At 39.7% G+C, this 24,456-nt stretch overlaps 1 protein-coding gene across 1 annotated transcript in view; it reads right to left on the bottom strand.

Moving 5' to 3' along the window:
* Lrp2 (LDL receptor related protein 2) overlaps positions 1–24,456 on the bottom strand; it is a 162,265-nt gene that overhangs the window by 60,398 nt on the left and 77,411 nt on the right. The window contains exons 34-47 of the mRNA XM_019204954.1: positions 21,079–21,188; positions 18,258–18,435; positions 16,062–16,275; positions 14,456–14,695; positions 13,172–13,360; positions 10,546–11,466; positions 10,250–10,415; positions 9,699–9,857; positions 8,282–8,571; positions 7,409–7,615; positions 6,362–6,604; positions 3,585–3,710; positions 2,145–2,267; positions 217–348 (exon numbers count right to left, since the gene is read on the bottom strand). Coding sequence (XP_019060499.1) covers positions 217–348; positions 2,145–2,267; positions 3,585–3,710; positions 6,362–6,604; positions 7,409–7,615; positions 8,282–8,571; positions 9,699–9,857; positions 10,250–10,415; positions 10,546–11,466; positions 13,172–13,360; positions 14,456–14,695; positions 16,062–16,275; positions 18,258–18,435; positions 21,079–21,188 — 3,298 coding nt within the window. The remainder of the gene's footprint in view (positions 1–216; positions 349–2,144; positions 2,268–3,584; positions 3,711–6,361; positions 6,605–7,408; positions 7,616–8,281; positions 8,572–9,698; positions 9,858–10,249; positions 10,416–10,545; positions 11,467–13,171; positions 13,361–14,455; positions 14,696–16,061; positions 16,276–18,257; positions 18,436–21,078; positions 21,189–24,456) is intronic.

Genomic DNA, 24,456 nt, shown 5'->3' with positions numbered 1-24,456 from the left:
AAAAAAAAAAAAAAGAGAGAGAGAGAATAAACATAAAGTAATTTTTCATTATTGTAAACATGTTTAACTGGATGACATCAAAGAGTAGAAAAATAAGGCAACATCCCATCAGTGAACATTAACTTTAACAGGAATCTAGCAAACTCCCCAAACAGAAAAGTGACTGCTGTTTTCCTGTAATGTGATTCTGCAGAGGCATTAAGTGGATTCACTTACCACAATGGTGCCTTTCATCCTCATCACTCATGTCCCCACAATCATTATCACCATCACAGATCCAGTTTCCTGGGATGCACCTGCCACCATCGCACTTGAACTCACTACTTAGGCACGTTCGTTCAGCATGTGCTGGAAAGAGGTAAGAAGCAGTCTACGTGAAAAGAGTGGTTTGGAGTACGGAACTCTTGAGAGAAGTCTAAAGAGCTTAGGACAGAGCACTGCCTAGTCTTCCGTGACTAGAAAGGGTGGGCCTCCCGTGAGAGGTGCACCACTGACCAACGGTCAAAGGAAAAGGGGTCAAATGACAGGCAAAGTCCCCATTATCTTTGGTGTCTGAAATGACATTCAGTACTTCCTTACAGCTATGGTAGAGACTTAGGTCTTCCCAAGGGATGATATAAATTACCCACCACTGCATGTTTCTATTTTAAATCTTCTTTCCATCCAAGACCATTTTGTTTTGTGTACCTCATTCCCCAGCACTCTCCATACCTGCTTCCCTGCTCTCATTCTTTTAACATCTATAATCTTTCAAAATACTATTCAATTTATTTGTTTATTGTGCTTGCCCTCTGCCTTTTCTCATTAAGATATAAGCTCCACGTGGGCAGAGATTTGGCCTTATTCAATGATGCAGCCCCACAGTGCCTAGAACATAGGCGCTTAATAGATATTTCTCGAGTAAAAATGCTAAGTCACCACTCTACTTTATATTGGCCATCACCAGTTGAAACCCGTTAGTCCTAACCCAACATATTTCTGTTCAGCTAATCAAGTTGTCCTGGCCTCATAAACCCACAAATTCCAATTAACTTAGGCAAATGACAATTTAATTTTAACTATCATAAGAGACAGTTCAGTAGTAAGAGTTCCGAGACCTTTCAGAAGCTAGTGTGAAAGGCCTGTACATGAATACTCTTTGAAGAGATGAATAATATCAACAAGAATGAAAAGGGGGAAAGGGGACCTAGAAGAGCAGGAAGGGGGAAAGTAGAAGGAAGGAGGTTGAAAAAAAAAAAAAGAAAAAGCTGTATTATGTATATGCTACCAATTCCTCAAGATAATTGTAAAATGCATGTACTGTTAACATGTACTAATAAAATAAAAGAAAAACAAGACAGGTGACTGGCCCATACTCCTAGTTTGCTGACCCTATATAGAAATATGATTTATTGATAGATTAAAAAAGAAATGCAGAGGTTCTATCTTCAGATGTCTACAATTATGTTTCAGTATGTGTTTGGATATCAATTAGAATTTGTTAAAAGTAAATAGCAGTCTCCAAATACAAACAAGGCACAACTGCTTCCTGGAATACAAGAAGGTTCCTAGAAGTTCACTCTGTAAGCTGACACAGTCAAAACAAAGAGTACGTGCCCCCACAGTGGGCACCTTCCATGTCTGTGAGTCCAATCATTTTCTGATCCTTTGCGTTTTATTTGACAGAACTCAGCCACATTCAGAAATCACAATAGAGAGTCAACTAAAATTAATTGAGTTCTATAAGCCAGGTGCTGCATTACGTGCAACATCCAATACTATCTCATTTAATCAGCATCAACCAGCAACTTCCACGTTCTGATCAGGTCCCCACACAGGACCCTGCTTGAGCAGGTCTTTGATGGAAATCTGTTGTGTGGCTTCGATACCTTAGCTAAGAGAGTAAGCATAAACCTATGCATTTGAAGTGGCTGAAAAAGACTATAGTTCTTTTTTGTTTGTTTGGTACCAGGGATTGAACTCGGGTCCTTGTGCTTGCGAGGCAGGTGACAGCACCAATTCTTTTTTGTTTGTTTGTTTGGTACCAGGGATTGAACTCGGGTCCTTGTGCTTGCGAGGCAGGTGACAGCACCACTGAGTTAAATCCCGGCCCTAAGAGACTGAAGTTCTAACCGGCATCGTATTCTTTTCATGCTCGCACTCACCACAAGAAGAGGGTTCATCAGAGCCATCGGAACAGTCCACTTCTTCATCGCAGTACCAGTGGCGAGGAACACAGCGCCGAGAAGACTCACACTGGAACTCACTGCTGCTGCACGTGTGAGTGGCTGGAGCAGGGAAAGAAGACCAAACCCATGAGCAAAACCCAAGCAGCTTCCCACCTGTCCTCTCTGCATTGCATGCCTCACAGCTGCCAAGAGAACAAGGCTGGGTCCTGCGAGATGGGCTTTTGTACAAGCTTTCCCTGGGGAAGGAGGTGCATGGGAGACAGAAGGGAGGCAATACCGCCCCAGGTTCCCAGATGTTTTCTTCCAGATTCCAAAAGTCCAACATATAACTTCTATTTGTTAGAAATACAAAAGAACAGAACTATCCTACGATAAAGGAAATAAAAGTTCATGTAAAATAAGCTGGTTTTATTTTTTCTGCCCAAATCTATAGCCATGTTTGACTTAACCCCACACAACCTTTTAACCACGTTAGGCCATGATGCAAACAGCGTGAGTCAGCAAAGTTCTCCTATTCACCCTAGTTTACATAGGGTTCATGCACGGAGACTACTGTGCTTGAACACTGACTGCTTCTTTTCTCAAGTAACGTTAGGTATCTTGGGCAAGATGTATTTTCCAAATTATTATGTGGAAACAAACCTAAGGCCTGTGATTCTTATGGTCTACAGGTTCCCTTGCTTTGGCCCATGATATCTGATATTTTATTTGCTGGGAAAGAGTTACTGGGGAAGCAAGTTCCCTGAAAGGTCAGAAGTAATTCCAGTCTAGCCAGCCCCATCTGATGGCTGCTTCCTCATGCTGCTATTACAACTGGTTCCTATTCTTGAACTTTAGCCTGGCTTGTTGACAGACTATTGTGTTGTCCTGTGGCTTCCTTGAGAGGGAACTGTGACCAGAGTTTAACTACATAAACGCACAACAGAAAAGGGCAATTACTAAATTCTTATAGAATGCATCTATTTGCGTACGAACAGTCTCAAAGTTATCAACCTTAAGAAAGACCATTTAATTTGAGCTATAAATACAAGAAATTGTTTGGAAGAACCAGGTTTCTGAAATTCAAACATATTAAGGGATATTAAAGTATCAGTTACTAGTAACTGCTTTAATCATATTAATAGGAAATGGTAAGAGCTCAATGTGGAAATTCTGCCTAGAGTTCTTGAAGACCCTGGAAGAACCCACTGTCCAACTGTCGCAGGTCTCCGGAAGCAGTATTTGGGGCCTGAGGAGCCAACCAGGGATCAGAAAGGGGTTCTCGCGCTCTCTGCTCCCACCCTAAAGCACCGCCTTCCACATCCCCTGCAAGCTCATTTTGAGATGTCGACTGGAAATGAGTACAGACACCCGGGCTTGGGTCTCTGTATTGGTTCATGACACACATCTCTAGAGGCACAGTTTAATCTTACTCACAGCAGTAAGTGGGGTTTTCATCACTCATATCACCGCAGTCATTGTCTCCATCGCACAAGTAAAGTCGAGAAATACAAATGTTTGAGTTCTGACATTTTGTGTATCCAGGAGGGCAAGTACGTTCAGCTTGAAAAAGACAATCAGATAAATGTTGGCAACACATCCACCAAATATGCACATCATCAACCACGGCTGTGCTGACAGGTTGACCATAGAACTCAAACCACTGCAAGGGAGCCATTTTCAAGCGCTCCGAGAGGCACAATCCACCACACTTATGTGACCTACAGATTCTCTAGTCAAGAGATGTGTCCAGCTGACACTGGGAAGAGAGATGAGCAGAGGCTGCTTTGTAATTTAAATTGTTTTTTTTTCATTTAATGGTATCCACAAAAGACCCAACTCTCAGTTAAATAAACTATGACATAGCCACAAAATAGAGAAATATAGTCACAGAAGGACTGAAGGTCTCCAAATATGAATAAGCAATGACACTGTGATCTCCATGATATATTGTTAATAGTAAGATTTTTATTTTAAGTTTTGAGACAGGGTCTTAGTATGTAGTCCAGCCTGGTCCTGAATACATTATGCAATCCAGGCCAGTCTTGAACTTGCAGCAAACCTTCTGCCTCAGCCTCCTGAGCGCTAGGCCTAGAGACAGTGAAGATCAAACAGGAATAGGCTCTCAACATGGAGGAAATTTTTATATACCATAAAAGACATGAGCTTTCCTTGGATAAGTAGCAATTCCAGCCCTGGGACAGAAAAGGCATAAGTCTAAGCTAGCTAGGGAAGACTGAGTGGTGCTCAGAATAAAGGATCAATCAATAAAGGATCTAATTTACAGGACTCCACTGGCCTAAGACGGGACAACTAGACACTGAAAAGAATACATGGGGCGGCTACATGGAGGCACTGTATTAAAACTCAAATATATAAATATCCATGAGTTCAATGAAAATAAACAAAATAAAGGATACTGTGTGTGGTGGTGCATGTCTGTAATCCCGGTACTCTGGAGGCTGAGGCAGGAGATGTTTAGGCAAGTGTTCAGGGCCAGCCTAAGCAACATATGGTAGTCAACTCAGGGCCAACCTGAACTACACAGTGAGATCCTGTCTCCAGGGGAAGAAAAACAAACCTAGCGCTCATTGGTCACCAACTTATTATCCTGAAAATCAACAAACAAGTAAGAGAAATTAAGCATTTATCCTGCAGGTTGTAGTAACCACCAAACAGCTGAGAGGGGAAACTGCTTCTTTATAGAGCTTCAATTAACAAATGAAGAGCAAATAATGAATTTTAAAGTGTTCGCTTCCTAACATAATTGATTTATGGAACAAACACCCATGGAAGCTGGAACCATGGTGTGAAAGACTGAAGGCAGGCACTCCATAGGGCAAGATTTAGCCAATGCCTGGATACCCGTCGTGTGATGTGAGGTGATTCTTACCCAGAGGTCTGATGTTAACACAATCAAACCTCTTGGTCTAAATCCATTTCACAGGAAAGCACAGGGATAAAATAAGTTAAATGCCTCCATTATATAATTAGCCAAACTAAGAATGTAGGATATTCTACAGGAAAAAATTAACCGATTTTTCTAACAAATCAATGGCATAAAATGTGGGAATTGTTATGGCATAAGAAGAGATTAAAGAGTTTTAACAATCAAAATTAATGTGCAGATCTTGTCTGAATCCTAATTTGAGCAGAATAAAAGCAAAATGGTAACAAAATGTGAATATGGACTGAGTGTTCAAGGATATTAAGGCTTATTGACTTGCCAGGCATTATAATGACATAGTAGTTGCCTTTCAAAATGTCTTTTTCTGTGAAAACCATGTCTAAAAATTGCTTTAAAATACTAGGAACGGGCTATTGGGGATTTAGCTCAGTGGTGCCGCACCTGCCTTCCAAGTACAAGGTCCTGAGTTTGATCACCAGTACTGAAAAAAAAAAAAAATACTAGGAAGAAAGGGGAGTCGGGCATTGGTCAATAACCTTAGAAGTTGGGTGCTAACTACATTATACTATGGTACTCTTTCTATTTGGGTATATGTTTGTTTTGTTTTGTTTTGTTTTTAATTTAAAGGAGACCCAGCTGGGAATGTAGCTTAGTAGTATAGCATGTGTCTAGCAAGCACAAGGACCTAGGTTTGATAACCAGCATAGAAAGGTAAGTAGATAGATAGGGAGAGATAGATTGATTTTGTGTGTAACCCTACCTACAAAAGCAGCAAAACAGGTAGATATATATATCCATACTGTAAATATCATGTTTGAACCTACCATTTGCTCTTTTATTTTCACATGTTAAGCACAAATTCTAGAAAGTTTAGAAAATGAATTAACAAAAAAGTTATTTCCAAGAAAAACTATTTTAGTCAACACAATACTATATAACTTTGTGCAACAAACATTAACTGCAATGCATTATGCAGTTATTTTTATCTGTAACTCTCAGTGAAGCTTAAAAAAGCAATAAAAAATGTTATCAAGCAAACTTTTAATTTGGAAGATAGATAACCCAAGGACAAGATATTTAAGATTAAAATAATGAATGGTTGTATAGAGCTATCAATTTAAGTGGATAATTCAATTAGGTAAAGTTGTCTTTTAAATCACTTAGTAATCTACATCCAAAGGAAATTCAGGTTGTAGATGAATACTTGGGTTTTTTCAGAATGCCTTTATTTTTATGTAAAAATTTCGTCTCTTGTGATCTCAGATTTCATGGCCCAAACCATAATAAGTAGTGAAAACAAACTTACGGCAATTCCTCTCATCTGAACTGCCATTATCACGGCAGTTGTCTATTCCATTGCAGACAAATTCAAGAGGTATGCACCTTCCATTGCCACAAGTAAACTCTGTGGAGTCATTGCAGTTCCTGAACACACAGCCTCTCTCATCACTACCATCGTCACAGTCTTTATAGTAATCACAGCGGTAACTGTATCGGATACATTTCCCATTGTCACAGGTAAAGGCTGTCAGCGGGCAAGTGTGAAATGCTAAGGGCAGGAAAAAACAGTGAGTAAAAACTTGATTAGTGCGTCATCCTCACTTCTAAAAAAGATCCAATTAAATATAATAGATAGTTTACCTTCCAACGCAAAAGTGGCTACAAATCAGCTACATGCAAAGGGAGACAATGCCCTAAGTCAGGAGGATTAAGCAAAGTGTACTGTACGCCTTTTTACACAAATGATGTATTTTACACAAAAAGTCAAAGTTGATCCATTTTTCTATAATCTCAAATTAAAAGTTTATCTCAACCACAGGGAAGGGTGCAAATCCAGCTTATTTGGGGAAAAAGATTTTCCCACTGTCTTATTCTATTCCCATGGAAGCTGAGGAGTAACACTGATTTCCATATAATTATTGCATTAATAACGCTCTGCTCTGAAGATTAATACAATGGCAACAATGACTTGTTGGATCCTTTTGTCCCACACTACTCATGTTTAGCACCACCCCAAATGTTGTGTTTTTATTACACTGTCTCTCTTACTGCTGACAAGAACCGCAATTGCTCCATTCTACAGATGAGCTGTCTGGGACCAAGTAACTTTTCCAAGTCTGTACAGATTGCAATCAGCACAATCAGGGTTTTAATCTGGTGGGGTTTTTTTGCTGGTAACTACTCTTGAGATATTTTAACAGAAATGCAGTCCAGGTTATCAGAGTAAAAGTTTTTCAGCACTAACAAGACATGTGGGCACAAATTTGAAACCCATTCCCACATAGCAGGATTCTATACCAGATAAAAACATCAGAAGCTCCTTGTTACCCAAAGCACCAGGAGGCCAACTCACCACAGACAATTTCCAGCTCATCACTGCCATCCCCACAGTCGTTGTCAGTATCACATTTCCACTGCTCCTGGACGCAGTGGCCGTTGAGGCAGGTGAATTGGGAATCTGCACACCGGTCACCACCAGTGCCCTCGATGCAAAATTTATTATCATTGGCCAGATACCACTGCCCCTCGTGTGGACAAAGGCACTCAGCTCCATTTGGTCCTGGGGCCAGACAGAGTAGCAGAGTAAAATAGTGTTTGCAACAGCTTTTGCATGAAAAACTGCAAGCAAGGAAGTACTGCCCAGCAGCCTTTCAGCTGATTTCTGAGTCATCCTTCCATTAAGAAGGAAAAAGACCAATTTCTAATAAATATGCTAATTCACAATAATCTTACTTAACTACCAAATATCAACAATTCTCTCTCCTTGGCAAAATTTGCAAACAGTGATATCAAAAGGCACATAATTCCTATGTGGTTCTCTACAAAACACACAGTATCTCACACTACCATAGCATCAGAAATATTTCCAACTATAAGCAATACTTCATAAGCTGAAGAATTAAATTTTATAAGGAAGGTGAGCTCACTGATGGAATTCCTATGCAAATTCGAAGGGGGCCAACAAAAGCCCTCATCTTGTATTTTCTGCCTCCACCAAGTATGCATTTAATTAACCTTCCTAGGAGGGATCCATGTAGACTAGAGAAGAAGCCTGACAATACTTCATTGCAAAATATCTCTATTTTATAAATTGCCCTGAAATCAAGGAAAATTTGGATTTCCTTCCTTCTTGATAACAATGAATATTCCTTGAGCCCCCACCTTCTCAGTTGCAATTATTATTATTATTATTCTAGATGCTTCTCTCTTCATGGCAGTGCCTTACCTGGTACACAGATATGGCTGCAGCCCCCGTTAAATTGATCACAAGGGTTGCTACAGTTTTGGTTCTGGTCTTTCTTAGCAGTGCAAATACCCTTAGGCTGGATGGGCAAAGTTGCGGTCATTGCCATCTGACCTGACCCATCGTATTTATTAGCTCGGTAAATTTTTTTTGTAAAGAAGCCAGTCCAGTAAATATACTGGCCATAGACTGTCAAGCCGAAAGATAGAGTGGCTGAGCTGACGATGACTTCACGGTTCATGCCCGTGAGAGTGCTGCGTTCAATCTTCCGCCTGAAATGAAGTTTAAAACAATTGCTGAAATCCAACAAGAATAATGTTTAGCCCTTCAGTTACACCAGTCCCCAGCTGTCTTTTTGAATGGGGTGTATGGTAGCTAGACTATGTCTTTTGACAGTGGGAGCTCTTATTTGCTTACCAAACAATTTCCAAAATAAATTACTGACTTCTACAGATTAATAATTTACAAGAGATCCTGGGCCAGGGATTTAGCTCAGTGGTTCCACTGCCTGCCTCGCAAGCACAAGGTCCTGAGTTCAGTCCCTGGTACCAAAAAAAAGGAGAGATCCTACAAAAAGGTTCTCTTTGACAAAAACCAAGAGCATTTTGAAAGGGTTCATGTAGCACATGGGACTCTGAAGCATGCAATAGACTCTCAGTAAAATGTTTAGTATCTATCCTTATTTCCTGAATAACTTTTTCAATTTAACATTGATTACTTTGAGATATTCACCTAGAATGACCCAAAATTAGGCACAAAATATTGCTGCTACATTTCAAATGAAGAATGAAAAGATAAAATGAAAAATGAAAATAGAGGTGGTGGGTGCTTGGCCTCACAAGACCAAAATCATGAGGATATAAACAAGAAAAGTTAAGATTCCTGACATAAAGTCACAAATTATAATAAATGAAATCATTTCATCTCTTCAACTATTACATTAGGATGGCTGGAGTATGAACCATTTGGGGGTCACTTGGGGAAGCTACATACAAAATTAGAGTCAACAAATTTATAAGGAAAATATTATCAAATTTGCTGAAAACACCAGAGGAAAAGGACATATTTGAGAAGATGGCCAAAAGGTAAAGACTAGGAAAACAATGCTTTAAAAGACACTGAATGATAAAGTCCCCACCCCTGGCAAATTAATGTGGGTGTGCATTCAAAAATCATTCATATTTTATGGCAGTCAACTGGCTGAAATTATACATACACTCAGTGATGCATCTTTAGACATATATAGTTCATAATTGTTCAATCTCCTGATACATAAAAATTTTCAGACACATTCACCGAGCTAGAATATAATACAGTTGCTAAAACTGCAGTTCTACATTTTGCCAATGTCTTTCTGACACATTAAGCAAATCCCACATGAGTAACCAAAGATACGTACAGACTAGTGTCCACCCAATACAGGAGGTTTAACTCATAGTCCAGGGTAAGCCCAGTGGGCCAAACCAGGCTGGTGTTCACAATAGGGATCCGGAAGTTTCCTCCCAAAGTGGCTTTCTCAATTTGTGCGGTAGTATTCCAGTTACTCCAGTACATGTACCTAGTTATGCAAAAGAAGCCATAATTTACCACAAGAAACCTCACTGTCTTTTTCAGGTTAAAAAAAAAGTGGCAGCATTCTTTAATTGCAAATTGTCATTAATATAGGGAAGAAACCAACTCCATTCCTACCCACACAACTTGCTAAAAACAAATTTACTGAGTCGGAACACTGATTCCCTAGTATGCTACCAACTTTTCTACCACAGGGAGGTAAGCATTGCAATCTCCTTCCAGGTTTTAAAAAAAAAACAACTTTTTCAATCTTATACCTGTATCCATAGTGCTCTAAGCTCTTACAATGTTGGCTCTCTAGACACATGATATAATTTCTGACCTCCCACCTTCCAGAAATAGGCAGATAAAAATACAATTAAAGAGATCCCAACATACCCATGACAAGGATCTAAAACAATGGATTTTGGTTTTGAAACACGGGCTACCACACTGCGCATAGATCCATCTTCAGCCATGGAATTAATCGTCTCATTGACATAGTCACTGTAATAAATTCTTCTATTGATCCAGTCAAAGGCAATGCCATCAGAAGTCCCTATATCTGCACATATCCCGGCAGACACACAAACACACACAGATGTTAGAACATCAATACACATAAAATCAGTCACCCACATTTGTTGACCCCATTGTATTTACTTCTGAATTAAACACCACTTTGGGTCACTTACCTGAAACAATGACAGTCGGAGAATGTGTCCCTGAATACAAGCTGACATATGAAATTTGACCATGTCGAGCATTTAAAGCTTGAGTGAAGTAGATTCTATTACTTGTGCTATCATAGTCCAGAGCAGTGGCTGGTCTTTCCACAGTTATTGCTTGGAAAGGTGGACTATGGTCTTCAGGGTCAAAGTGTAAGCTTCTCAAGGAACTCTCTGAGGCATAAACAAGGAAATTTTCTGTTGAAATGGCACAGCTCTTGCCATCCCTTTGTAGGGTCCCAAAGGCACAGCCACATGTGGGAGTGTGCAGGGCAGGCAAAGCAAAGCAGAAATGAGAGCATCCACCATTATTTTCCAAGCAAGGGTTGTTGTTGACCTCTACTGGTGACCGGGGCTGGATACGCTCATCAAAGATGGTCACATCTCTTAGCCAGGAGATATTGTCTCTTATCACTGTTGGTGCATCTGTGCTGTCTGGTTCCTTGCTAGCTTGGAAGATTTTTTTCAAATTTCTGTCTACCCATATGATAGAATTTCCAAAAACAGTGATGCTATAGGGAGTTGGGTAACGGCTGCCATAACGAACCACTTCAGATTCCCCTCCATTAAGGTGGATCCTTGCAATTATATCTAAAGAATCATCAACCCAATAAATATAGTCATTGCTGTGGTCCACCACCAGGCCCCGGGGTGTGACAATGCCCTCTGAGACAAGTACAGTTCGGTTGGTACAGTCAAGAAAAGAGCGCTCAATCTTTGGTTTCTGCCCATAGTCAGCCCAGAAGAGGTATCTGTTCTTAGGGTCGACAACAATATGCCGGGGTCTATCCACAGTGGTTTTCAGGAGAACACGGCGGTAGGTGGTATTGATGCGCAGGACTTCTATCAGTGTTTCGGATGCAAAGCCATTGGTGAAATACAGATTTCCTACAGTGAAAAGAAAAAGGATGCTGATGAATGGGAAACCAAGAAGAAACAAGGAAGCAGTTATCTTTTCAAATTCAGAACAAAATAAATTAGGCTGAAGTTTGCATCAGTGTATATTGTCTTCTCAAAGATAATAAACATCTCAGTGTCGTCTTAAAAAAATATGTGCTTCTTCAGAGTTAGACAGAAGGTGCCCATCCTTGGCTTGTAAAGCAAACTAGAATTCATAGTAAATGATAGCATTCTACTAAAAAGTGTATTTCTTTTTCTATTGGAAATATTAAATATTTTGCACTCACTTCAAAGACTCTATTCCAACATGTATAAAAAATGTGATCTCAGGTTGTATCACTACTATTGAATGCTCTTTGTCCTTAAGATTAACATTTTTCTAGTCTTTCTAACTACTGCAGGTGTTTTCATCCCATGGATTTACCAAGTCCAAAGTCTACCTCTTTTTGGGTATTTATAGCACAATGTAAATTCTAGAATTAAAAATAACAATCATATTCACATGAAAGAAGTTTAATGAACAGAGAGTAGTCCCAAATCATTGACTCTATGTAGCAATACTGCTAGCAGGACATATTTTATTCCCATATCTAACTCAAAACACCTCCAGAGAAATCAGGCCAATATGAACAAAGTGAAATATGCTACCAGTATATCACTGTTGCCTATTTCTACTTGAGGGTGTGTGTGTGTGTGTGTGTGTGTGTGTGTGCGTGTGCCTTCATCTCTAATCCTTTAATCTAGGGTTGCCATACTTTATAGTAAATATTTTAGACTTTACACAGTCTGTTACCTTCATACATAACATGAAAGTAGCTACAGACAACACAGAAATGAATGGGCAGAGCTGTGTTACAATGTTTTACTTACAAAAACGTTTGTCCCACCAGCCGTAGTTTACTGACCCTGCTTTACCAATATTCTCAGAAATAGTAAATCTCTCATAAGGAATGAGACTTAGGAAACAAATAAAAGCCTCATTTTACTACACTATCATACTTCCTATTTGCAATATGCACTCATTATAGTACCTAGATTTTCATAATGCATATTAATACTGCTAAGTGATACCTACTTATCAAGTTTGATAACACAGTCATGCCCATTTTGATAAGAGCTGGATTATATTTCAAAAAACTATAATACATTTGTTTCCAAGAATTTCATTAAAACTGAGCAGTATTCAAACATTAGTATATGAAGCAGTACATTAATGTAATACTGAGTCAGACATATCGATATAACAACAGAATAGCCAATTAACAAGCAGAAGCAATTAAGAATTTACAGCTAAATAGCTTGAATAAAGGTAAATGAATGTCATTTTATGATTTACATTATATGTTAATGCTGTTTTTTTCTCTGAAAATTTAGACATTTTTAATTCAGAAGTTGAGACTCTAAGTGTGAAAACACAAAACTACATAATTTTAATACTTGCCTACAGTTTTGATTATGTTAATAATAGAAGAAAATGAGTTTAATCTATAATGAATCTGTCAACTGAAACACCTATTATTTGAGAAACACATGGCTTAGTCTAAATGCACAGTTCAACTTACTTAAATGATCTTGGCCAATGTCTAGAAAAGTAAATCTGAATTACATATAATTAGACTAAATTCTCCAGCATAACATGACAGAGACGTGAACACAAAAGTTTTTTCAGTCAAATCACTCTGCACTTACGTACCTGCTACCCAATCCACTGCAATACCCCGGATTCCATTTCCTCCTATCCCAGAGGTAACGATGTTTGTAAAAGAAGATCCATCTGGTCTGATTCTGCGGATTGCATTATAGGAGGCTATGGAGCTGCTAAAATCACACCAGTAAATAAATCCAGAGGCTACATCAACATCCACATGCAGTGCATTTCGTCCTAAAACACGTAAGAAAAGATCATCATACAAAGCTCTAACTCAAACTAGACCTTTTTAGATGTTTTCCCTTCCTCTTAAACCCTCATTCCCAACTCCCTGCTCTAACCAGCTCCCCTATTATATGAAACGAAAGGGTTTACCAGTTGCAATGAATATACCTACAAGCCTGATCTTGTCTTCTACATACCATTTCCCACATAGGAGATCTGGCTCCTGGAGAAATGGTAAGGAAAGCCTGAGTTGAGCCTGAATTACTTTACTGTACCAAGAAGCACGAAAGCACTCACACACTAATGGGATCATGTAAAAAAAAAAAAAAAATACAGGAAGCCATTTAAAGAACTGTCTATAGCCAAAATGGGTCAACTGGAGTATCAGAAGAGTAATTGTGGCGATTGATTATAACACATTAAATTCTTAAAAATTAAAACATGGGTCCAGAGAGAAGTGGGTTCACTGGCAACACACTCTCAGGAGCTATTCCTGTTCCCCAATAAATTTTCTTACTCAAAAAAAATGAGTCCACAAAGATAATTTCTAAATGATAAACTTGGGGGATGGGGTGGGAGAATTTCCCTCTATAAAAGAATGTTAGCTAATGAATATTTTTATATGGTAGTATAACACTGCAGGCAAGGATCAACAATGGCTGCTAAAGCCAAAGGGTAAAAAGTACTTGGGGAGCAAGATAGTCACAGGGTCAAAGTGTGATTCCACAGATTTCATAGAAATTAAAAAGATAATATATATCCTTAAAAAGCAGGAATTTGCGGTGACATCCTTGACCAACTGGTTAAACTTAAGAATCATAAGCACAAGTCAAGTTGGTTCCACCTAAGGAGATCAGTATCAAGTACACAGCACCAACTATCTTCAAGTACTCTTGCCAGACTACAAACAGAAAAACCTAGGGATAGGGTTCAGGTCTGTGTCTAACAGCCCTCCAGGTAATTCTGAGGTTTGTCGGCCATCCTACACTGAGTCAGCTACACTCAAAGAGAAAGGCCAATTTCATTGGGTGCTGCATCCAAACATGAAGAAATGCAACATGGCACCAGATAGAGTCAAATCTTACTTATTTCCAGTTGACATACCTTGGCCACCCACTGGCACCATGGCCTCTGAATGATCTGATACTTCCAAGCTAAAGCCTCTGATAGTAGACAGCATCGAAACAACAATGAAAGACTTATATGGAGAGCAGGTCCAATTATCAGGACTGAGTTTAAATCCAGTGGCACAGGCGCAGGAGAACTGCCCTCCTGGTACAGGCAGGCAAATCTGCTGACAAGCATTCACATTGTTGCTACAGCCATTTGAGGATTCGCCAACATCTACATGGAAACAAAACTAGTTTGGTGACTTCTGACCTCACCTGCTTGCAACTGCAAGTCAAATTTAAAATTGGGTCCCCAAGTAATTCATTGTAAAAATTAATAATAAACATTTAGAAGCTGCATTAACAGCCTAGAAACAATATTGAAAGACTGGAGCTTAAACAAGAACCTCAAAGGATTTAAAAGAGCAACATAACAATTCTGCAATGGTTAGAAAATGGAGCATCAATTATTCTTCTACAAAGCATGCAATGATTACAGGTCAGTATACAAACCTTCATTTGGGAGGAAGGCATCTCGGCCTACACACTGGCATTAAAATTATATTTAAACTAATATTACATGATGTACAGTGAGGTGGATGTTTGTTTTGTACATATGAAATAAGAACATTTAAAAGTTTTTTTTTTCACATGCAAGAAAAATAAATGCCAAGTTCAAACCTAGGTTGTAAGACAGGAAACAAATTATTTGATAATCTTTGTTTAAAGATTAAAAGCTATAAAATGTCAAAATTATTTTTAAAATCTCTGCATTACAATGATAACTTAAGAGGGAATGAAAAGCTGGATTATCTCTGAAAAAATACATCAAAGTAAGCAGTATCTATGGGCAGGCCTTTTAAGATTAAAAATTCTAAAAAACAAAGACTAAAAATTCTATCCTGTTAACACTTTCTCCAGAAGTCATCCAACAAGTACAGTGGTACCTCAGTACACAAATGCTTTGGTTTGCAAATAATTTGGTTTGCAAACAGAAGCATTTGGCAAAATTTTGTTTTTATTTGCAAACTCTACACTGGGTGACAAACACTACAAGGCCATCTTTCTTGCACAAACACAAACATGGCCATCTTTTCCAGAAACATAGAACGGATTAAGTTGGTGAACTGAGGTACCCCTGTATTCTCTATTCTTGTTTCTGTGTACAGAGCAGTCAACGAAAAATACAAAACATCTGTTCTTCTAGAGTTTGTATTCTAACAACACTGAAAACAAACAAGTAGTAGGTAATATGTTAGGTAGTGCTAAAGAAAAAGCAAAAGAAAACAGTTTAAAGTGATGGGAAAGAGGGCTTGGGATACTGCGCTCACCCCATGAGTATGAGGCTCCAGTTAGATCCCTAGCACCGGCTACAAAAATACAGTGATGGGAAAAGAATAGGAGTATGTTTACTCCGAAGCAGATCTGGCATTTCAGATGCCAGATTAATCTTTGACACTGCACCATTCTTATCACATGGTTGTCAATTATTAGATATTTTTGATAACTGGACTGAATGGAAAGTGCTTATAGATATGTGTGTGTGGATATGTGGTGATACATCATACATCTATGAATGTGTTTCAGTGACAAGTACTTACTGCGTCTGTGATACACTCGAAGACCCCTCAGATTTGGAACATTATCTCTCATGATCACTTTGTTGGACCCAGAGGCCTTGTCAACTCTTTCGATAACCTCATATTGTTCATCAGAATAATAAAGGAAGGAATCATGGATAGCAACTCCCCATGGATGGGAAAGATGGTGCACCAAGATCATCCGCTCTGTACCATCCACGTTTCCTCTCTCAATCTAAAGGATCAAAAGTATCGTTAGTCAGGCCGGGGATTTAGCTCAGTGGTTCTGCCACCTGCTTCGCAAGCACAAGGTCCCAAGTTCGATTCCCGGCACCAAAAAAAGTATCATTAGTCTCACTAGACTAAGCAGGGGGTCAAGCACAGTCTTCTCTGCATTTCATTGATAAAGCTAGAGCTCTCAGCTTTCTCAGGTGGCCTGGAGAGAAAAGCAGGCTGGAGCCGTCAGTGCCTCGTATGATACCCTGCTCAAGGATACACTGAAGTGTCTAGCAGGGTGCTATCACACAGAGGCTCACTGACCCTGATTTTAACATCTGCACCAACCATTTCTGTAATACAGACAGGGCCGAGAACAGTACTGTGGTTAGAATAGGTGACAAGCTTTAGAATGGTTTTGGTAAATCAGAAAGAACTCTCAAGAATGACGTTCCTAAGGGGAAATGACAAGTAGTAAACGTAGCCGGTTTAATTTTATTCCTAAAACCTCCTTCAAGTACTTTCTGCATTCTAGTATCAAAAATGGGTATTAGCAAGAAGAACAAATGTGGTCTGGCTCACTACCTAGTGGACAAGCAATCAGTAGTTTTAAGAGGGGCTATGCTCCAGAAACTGAAGTTCCAGGAGGCCAGAGCGCAGGAAGCACACGAGCCTCGGAGCTGCGGGTGACCCTCAGCTGGTGTGCTGCACGCTGCTCCTCCAGCCTCGTCTCAGCTGAGCTGTAGTCAAACTAGGTGATGGTGGCTTTAGGAGGCAGCACACCTCCAGCATGAAAACTAGGTTCAGGCCAGAAAGAAGCTGCTCGGAATGGTGAAGGAGGCAGGAAAAGGCTGCACCTAGAGGGACAGGCTGAGAATGACTGACAGGACTTTTTGTTGACTAAACAAGGAGAGTGAAAAAATGTGAGGGCACTTGCCCTGAAAAAGGATGGATAGTCACACCTCTAAAAGCTCATGGGTTCAGGAGGGCAGAGCAGTGCACAGCAGGAAGTGGGGGCTGGAGAACCCTGTATGGGATGTGCTTGTTTGTACAGCACCCCATCCCTGTCTGCAAAGTGCTCTCACACACATCACTATTTCTTTTTAATCCTCAAAGCTGATCACTGTTTTAAGTCCATAATGGAAAGGAAGTTCATATTTGTTGAATAGATAATGAAATCAAAGCCAAACCTGTGACATAGTATTATGCAGAGCATCAATGTCAAAGATCTTCAATCAGGGTTTAATTCAACATTCAAAGGAATATCTAATCGATCCATAATTATAGAGTACCTCCTATGTGCCCTGCCCTGGCTCCCCTGAATAAGGCAGCAGCAAAGATCAAGCACACACTATTTCAGTGAAACATTAGTTTCTGCCCTTTTTTTTTGCAGAACATAATAATCTTAATCATGGATTTTAAGATATCCAGTAAAGGAAATTTTGCATGTGCATTAACTATCTTTGGACACTGGAGAAGATGTGTAACCATGAGAGGATGCTGAGCCCAGAAGCTTGCTCAGTCTCTACCTACTGTCCATCTATTCTCTGCAAATGGAGGGTCTAGAATATTCAAAAAGAAACGCATTGAAATAACTGAAATAAGTCAGGGATTTAGTTCAGTGTTCCGCCACCTGCCTTGCATGGACCCAAGTTTGATCCCGGTACCAAAAAAAGGAAAAAAAAAAAAAGAAAGAACTGAAACAGGAAATAAAGGTCTCTGAAAGGGCAAGTAAGTAATAACAAATGTAATTAATTAATCCTCATGAAAAACAAAGGTTGAGGGGAAAAAATTAATGAAAAACATTCCATAGGGAACCATGTACATACTATAATTGAACTTTGACTAGGATAAGATTTGTCCAAGGAAGAAAAATTATGCGAGGAAGGACAATAAAACACTGGTAAAAAGTTGCCAAATGTTATTAAAAGAACCTCTGCCAGACAACTCGGAACATTCAGGTACTCAAGGTGTGAAGTGAAGCCTAAAGGGTGTCCATACCACTCCTCTGCTGGTGACTGCCCAGTAGAGTTTCTGCTCCTTGATGTCAAGGGTGACAACCTCCAGGTGGTCAAGGTTCCCAGTGAAGAGAATTTTTGAAGATGTGCCGTCCATGTTAGCGCTTGCAATCTTTGCAGGAACCCCACTGTCTGTCCCTTGGTCTGACCAGTACAGTTTCCTACAACCATAAAAACACCAGCATTTAACAAAACAGAAGGTGGAACAACATCTGCAACCTAAATATTTAACAAGAATATGTGTTTCTTGTCCTCAAGATTCTCTCCATCCACTGCAGGAGACTGAAACATCAATTCCTTGTTGAGTGAAGCAGTATGTAACCAGAGTCCTGCCAATGTCTTTATTTCCCAGTTAAATACCATTTTTAAATGGTGAACTTGTACCAAAAAGCCTACATCAGTCATTAATCAATCATCTCTTCAAGGAATCCCTAATTATCCAGTGTGTCAGGAAGGCCAAAGGCAATAAAGAATGCCAGGTACCTCTCTGCTCAGTTACCAGAATTCCTATTGAATTCTTCAAATCCCCATCTACCACAGGATCAGCTCATTTCTCAAATAATCTGATTTTCATGATGAAAAATTTTAAGAGTTAATGCAGGACACATATGCCTCTTTTGAGGGGACAGGTACCGGTGACTGAACTCGGGACTTTGCAGCATTACCAAGTTCATGATATATGAAAATTCATTAAAATATTGAAAGTGCTGCTTTCCATATCCACTGATGACACAATTCCTAGACTTGAATGCAATTTTCTTTTTTGGGGGGGGGCTCACCTCCTGTGGTTTTTTGATGGAGAGTTTGTTTGTTTGTGTTTGTTTGTTTGTTTGTTTTGGTGTACTAGGGATTGAACCTTGGGCCCAGGACCTTCACCCTGAGCTATATCCTAGCCGTTTTCTTAGTTCTGATTGTCTGAGAGTGCCTAAGTTGCTAAGTTGCCCAGGCTGGGTTCAAACTCATGATCCTCCTGCTTCTGCCTCCCATAGCACTGGGACTACCTGCATGCCTCACCACCTGGCTCACCTTGCTAATGTCTAACTCTTTAGTTTGGGCTTTTTTTTTTTCCCATTGCAGACTACCAAAAGTTTACTGGGTATAGCACAAAACTATATCACGGTCGTCATGTTGGTTTTCCTAATCATTTCTATTCTTCATAAATTTCTAATTCCTTCCTCACTCTCAATCAAGTATTTCCTTATTATTGAACTTTCATCAGCTCCAAAAAATATGCTCAGGCTTCTCTAGTCCAAAAAATAGTTTCCCATTACAGTAGACCTGTAAGTTCATTCTTCTCTAATTTTTAATACCAAACTTTTTATTTATTTTTTACTCAAGTTTATTGGTACTTTTTAGGTATACAGTACAGTTACATTCATCATTGGGATCTTGTACCTTTACATGAGAGGTCTTGGTTCTCATTTTTTCCCCTTATCCCTGCCCTCCCTTCACCCCCTTCTCCCTTCTCTAATTTTTAATACCAAACTTTTTAAAAAGAATAGCCCTAACCTTCCTTTCATGCTCTAACTTCTTTGTATCTCAATTCAGCGTCCTTCACCATATATCACCGAACACACTACAAGTGCCTCAACCCTTCATCAGAGATCATCCACAGAGATGTTATGTAGCAGGTGATCCAGTAACTTTAACCCCAACTTTCTCAAGATTTTTATATCCACAAAGTCTCTGTCCTGTTTCTCCTCCCAACACTTTTGACAAAAGTCAAAGCTCTTCTAATCGCTTCCCAGTCCAGCTGGGCTACTCCTAGCTACCTGAACACTCTCTCACTTTTCTGACACCTTGCTCCTGACTTTAATTCATCATATCATGAGATAGCTTCAAAACTAGCTCTACCTACTGAAACTCTATGCATGCATTAAGATCTAGTCCAAATAACCAATTAGTATTTATTCACAGGCCTTATCTTCCTAGGATAATGGAAAAAATTGGATTTGGTTTACATGTCACTAATACAAACTACTTATTCAGTTCTTGTCCAGGCCTATGAACATGATGACTTTCAAAGAGAAAATCAAAATCCACTTGGAATGAGATGACCATCTCTTTAAAAAAAAAAATCAATGCTCATATTTTACAATTTATTATTCTGTAGAGCAACAAAATGAGTAATTGATTAAGCTGACCCAAGCACTGCAGCCTCTATCTATCTAATAGAACCATTTTCTCCTGGATTCCCTGCCCTTGGCCTTTCTCCACTCCAGTCCTGACCAATCTTTCTAAAATACAAATTTGGTTATTATAGGGAATGGAGGAGGGGGTGAAGGGAGGGCAGGGGTAAGGGGAAAAATGAGAATCAAGACTTGCCATGTAGAGGTACAAGATCCCAACAATGAATGTAACTGTACTGTATCCCTAAAATGTACCAATAAACTCAATTAAAGCTGAAAAAAATAAAAATAAAAATAAAATAAAATACAAATTTGGTTGTCACTCCCTTCTTGAAAATTCCCTACTGGACCCTTATACTCATAAGGGTAAAGTCCACCTCCATGGTATGGCGCGAAAGGCTGCCAGGCTGTCTGCAAGTGACTTCCGCTGCTGCATCTCCCATGTGGTCAGCTGCCCCCTACTCTATGCCCCTGGTTCCATCCTTCCCAACTAATTCGAAGAACACAGAAGAAAATGCAAATTGCATCTTTCACATCAACAGCCATTCCTTTTCCTCACTGACATCTATCTTTTTCAAATGCTGACACAGGAAACGAGAAAATATCCTGAGTTTGAATCTGATCAGACAGTGGCCTGAACAGGAAAGGTGCAGTTAGGAGCTTAGGAACACTCACCCGCGTTCAGGATCAACAGTTATGCCAACTGGAAAACCAACTCCAAGGTTTGTGCCATCGTTGGTAATCAGTGTCTTTCTGTACCTGGTTTCTCCCCGGAGTGTCAACACCTATAGTACAAAATCACTTATTTGAACTGAGTTTCAGTATGCTGAGATGAAGGAGAACTTGCACAACAAATGCTAACGTATAATTAGGATGAATGAGGAATAATTGCTTGCGAGGCAGGTAACTTCTAGTGACATTTCAGGGCTCTGGGAATCAGCTCAATGAAAAAAGTAAGTTTTTAAAATCACCTCCCAAATTTCTACTTTCAATTCACCAAAAACTTCAAGGGAAGGAATTTAGATGGATAAGAAGAAAGATTCCAAAGGATAAGTATACAGAACCACTTCCAGGAGAAAGTGCAAAGAGAGGGCCAGGGATTTAGCTCAGTGGTTCCGCCACCTGCTTCGCAAGTGCAGGGTCCCAAGTTCAATCTCCAGTACCAAAAAGAAAAAAAAAGGAAAAAAAGCAAGTGTAAAGAGAAAAAGTTGAGAGAAAAACCTAGCAGACAAGCAGGTGTCCACAGCTCTCTGTCCCCACTGTCTGTGCCACGCATGCAATGGCCATCACCATAAACACAGTTGAGCAAAACAACCCAGCTGCACCCAGAATTAAGCAAACTCTGTTTATAACACAGAGTTAACAGACTGAGTTTAAAAACATTAGTTCAAATCTCTGACCTGCCTGGCCCTGACTATATGACTCGAGGTCACTACATCCACTGCCTGGATTTACTTTCATTATTAGTAAATGTGGATTTTTAGCTGTATTTTCTGCAGACGACTCACAAGACTAAAAGATTATACAGGCAAAGCACTTAGCACAGCACCTGGAAAGACAGTGTTTAGTGAATGCCTCCTTTAAAAAAAATTGGTCAATTTATATGTACTACAGTTAAGCTAAGCAATATCATAAAAGGAGCTAATCAAAAACACAATGAACATTAAAATGTATTTAACTTATTAGAGCAAAAGATAGAGTGCCAAGAACGAGAAGGGGGTTGTTTGAGGGGGATTAATGTGTCACTGCAGTGCGACTTCTGCTGTGCTAACAAATCTTTTTATTTAAGCATTCACCATAGTTTGTGGCCCCCTTCATTAACCCTCAGACAGTTCTCACGGCAGATACCAACCCTGTGATCACAGTGTGGATGATGAAAAAGGGTCTTAGAGGGGGTTAGTGCCTTTTCTAATTGTACCGTTTTTAAATTATTATTGTTGTAGTCATAGCGTTAACGAGACGTAATAAAAGTGTGGAATAAGCTGGGCCTGTAATTGGGGAGGCTGAGACAGGAGGTTTACAAGCAACTTAGTGAGACCTTGCCTCAAAATAAAATATGCTTAAAAAGACCGAGGATACACAGCTCAGTATGAAAGCCTTGATTTGAGTTCAATCCCCAATACCACAACAGGGCCACAAAGTGGCTTATTGGGCTACCCGAAAGTCTGCTCAAGAGTAAACCTGAGACAATCAGGAGAGAAACACGAAATTTAAAGCTGCCTGCCAATTCATTAAAGTTTCTCTATGAAATTGTTTTTCAGTGCAAATATATTATTTATGTGCTAATGTTTCCCTCTCTCGGTACACACAGGCGCGCGCGCGCGCACACACACACACACACACCTCTCTCCCTCCCCTTTTTTTCTCCCCCCCCCCTCCTATCTCATTTCTCTGACTCCTGCTTGGCTAATTTTTCTCCTTTCAGTTTGCCTCTGTTGCCAGGCATGGAGGTGCACGCCTGTATTCACAACACTCTGGAGCCTCGGGCAGGAGGATCGCCCTGAGTTCCAGGCCAGCATAAACTACACTGTGAGACCCTATCTCAAAAAAAAAAAAAGAAAAAGAAAAAGAAAGAAAAGCCTGCCTGCTACAATTTCTGCCCTCTTCCTAAGGATCTCTTTGGTTCACATTTAAATTTCTCTTTATTTTCTGAACTATATCAAGCTCTCTCACACAGTGGATTTTCAGGCTTCACATTTCAGCTAAAACACTGTTTTTAGTGAATAAGCACAACAGCTACCCCTACTGGAAAGCAATTTCTCCAATGTTCCTCTTTTGTTTTCAAGTGGAGTTAATGGGAATTATCCAGGATATTATATAGAAAAATAGTAAGTGGACACTATTCCTATTTTATTAAATAACCCAAAATTTACTTGGAAGAATCATTTAAATGTATACTACCTAAGAGAAATACCAATGAACACATTAAAAGAAGGCCGGGGATTTATTTGGCTCAGTGGTTCCACCACCTGCCTCACAGGCGCAAGGGCATGAGTTCAATCCCCGGTACCAAAAAAAAAAAAAAAAACAAAACATAAAAAGGATCATTATTCTCCTAAGTCTTCTATGGATATTCTAACTCCACTGAGAAGCTGAGGAAAACAGCCTTTGCATCTCAGGGTCCCTTGGCATTAGGCAGCACTCTTCCTTACTGAGCCATTAGCCTCACTGTACAAATGAGGAAGCAGAGGCTCAGAAGTTAGGTCATTTGTCCAAGGTCAAGCAGCCGTGAGTAGAGAAAAGCCAATGACGTAACCAGCCATAAAATGCATTTCTACTTCAGGGCCTTTATTCTCTGCCTGGTTTGTCTCTTCCCTGCTTCTTCATCTGGCAGAAATACATATAACTGACCACCATTCAGGACTCAACTCTCCGTGGGGAGGAGGCCAAGAGAAAACCTGTTGCTCTCTTTCTCTTCATTTTTACCTCTGCCTCCCAGTCTAGCACTTTATATTCACTCCTCTGTCACACTTACTCCCCTAGAGCACAGATGTGTCTGTCTCTCGTGAGCTGCTTAAAATGTTATATCCGCTTGAATACTCAGGACCAGCCATGAGCCTGATCCACAGAAAACATTCACCAGTGCTTGTTGAATGAATTAATAAAACAAACAAGCTAAAAGACTCGAAAAAGCCAGGTCTTTGGACTCCAAGTCAGATTACCTTTCCCATGTACCACAGTGAACAAACTTCCGTGGTCCAAGCACCTTTACCAATACACACTCACACTCAGCTACTCCTAACAGGGTGCTTTCTCATTGTTCCTCACACTGATGGAAAAAACCTCTGCCGCTTTTGGAAAACAAGAAGATCCCCATTTGCCAAGCCAAAGACCGAGAAACAGAATTAGAGCATATTAATTGTCATTTGTGAGTAAGACTGCTTTGCATTAGGTGGCATCTAAGGGGACATGAGTTTATTATGGAGGATCTTAGGCAGTACATTTTTTTCTATGTTTTGATGAGCGGATGATAGGTTTAGGTAAAATTATGAAAAATAACTATTACCACTAGCAGTGGGGGTTCAAAAGTTCTGGGCTAGGAGAGCTATAGTT

This window comes from Fukomys damarensis, unplaced genomic scaffold (genome assembly GCF_012274545.1).
Source record: "Fukomys damarensis isolate Sample0158 unplaced genomic scaffold, DMR_v1.0_HiC HiC_scaffold_26, whole genome shotgun sequence".
Lineage (NCBI taxonomy): Eukaryota > Metazoa > Chordata > Mammalia > Rodentia > Bathyergidae > Fukomys > Fukomys damarensis.
Note: the sequence above shows the minus strand (reverse complement) of the source record. Positions and strands in the feature narration are given on the sequence as shown.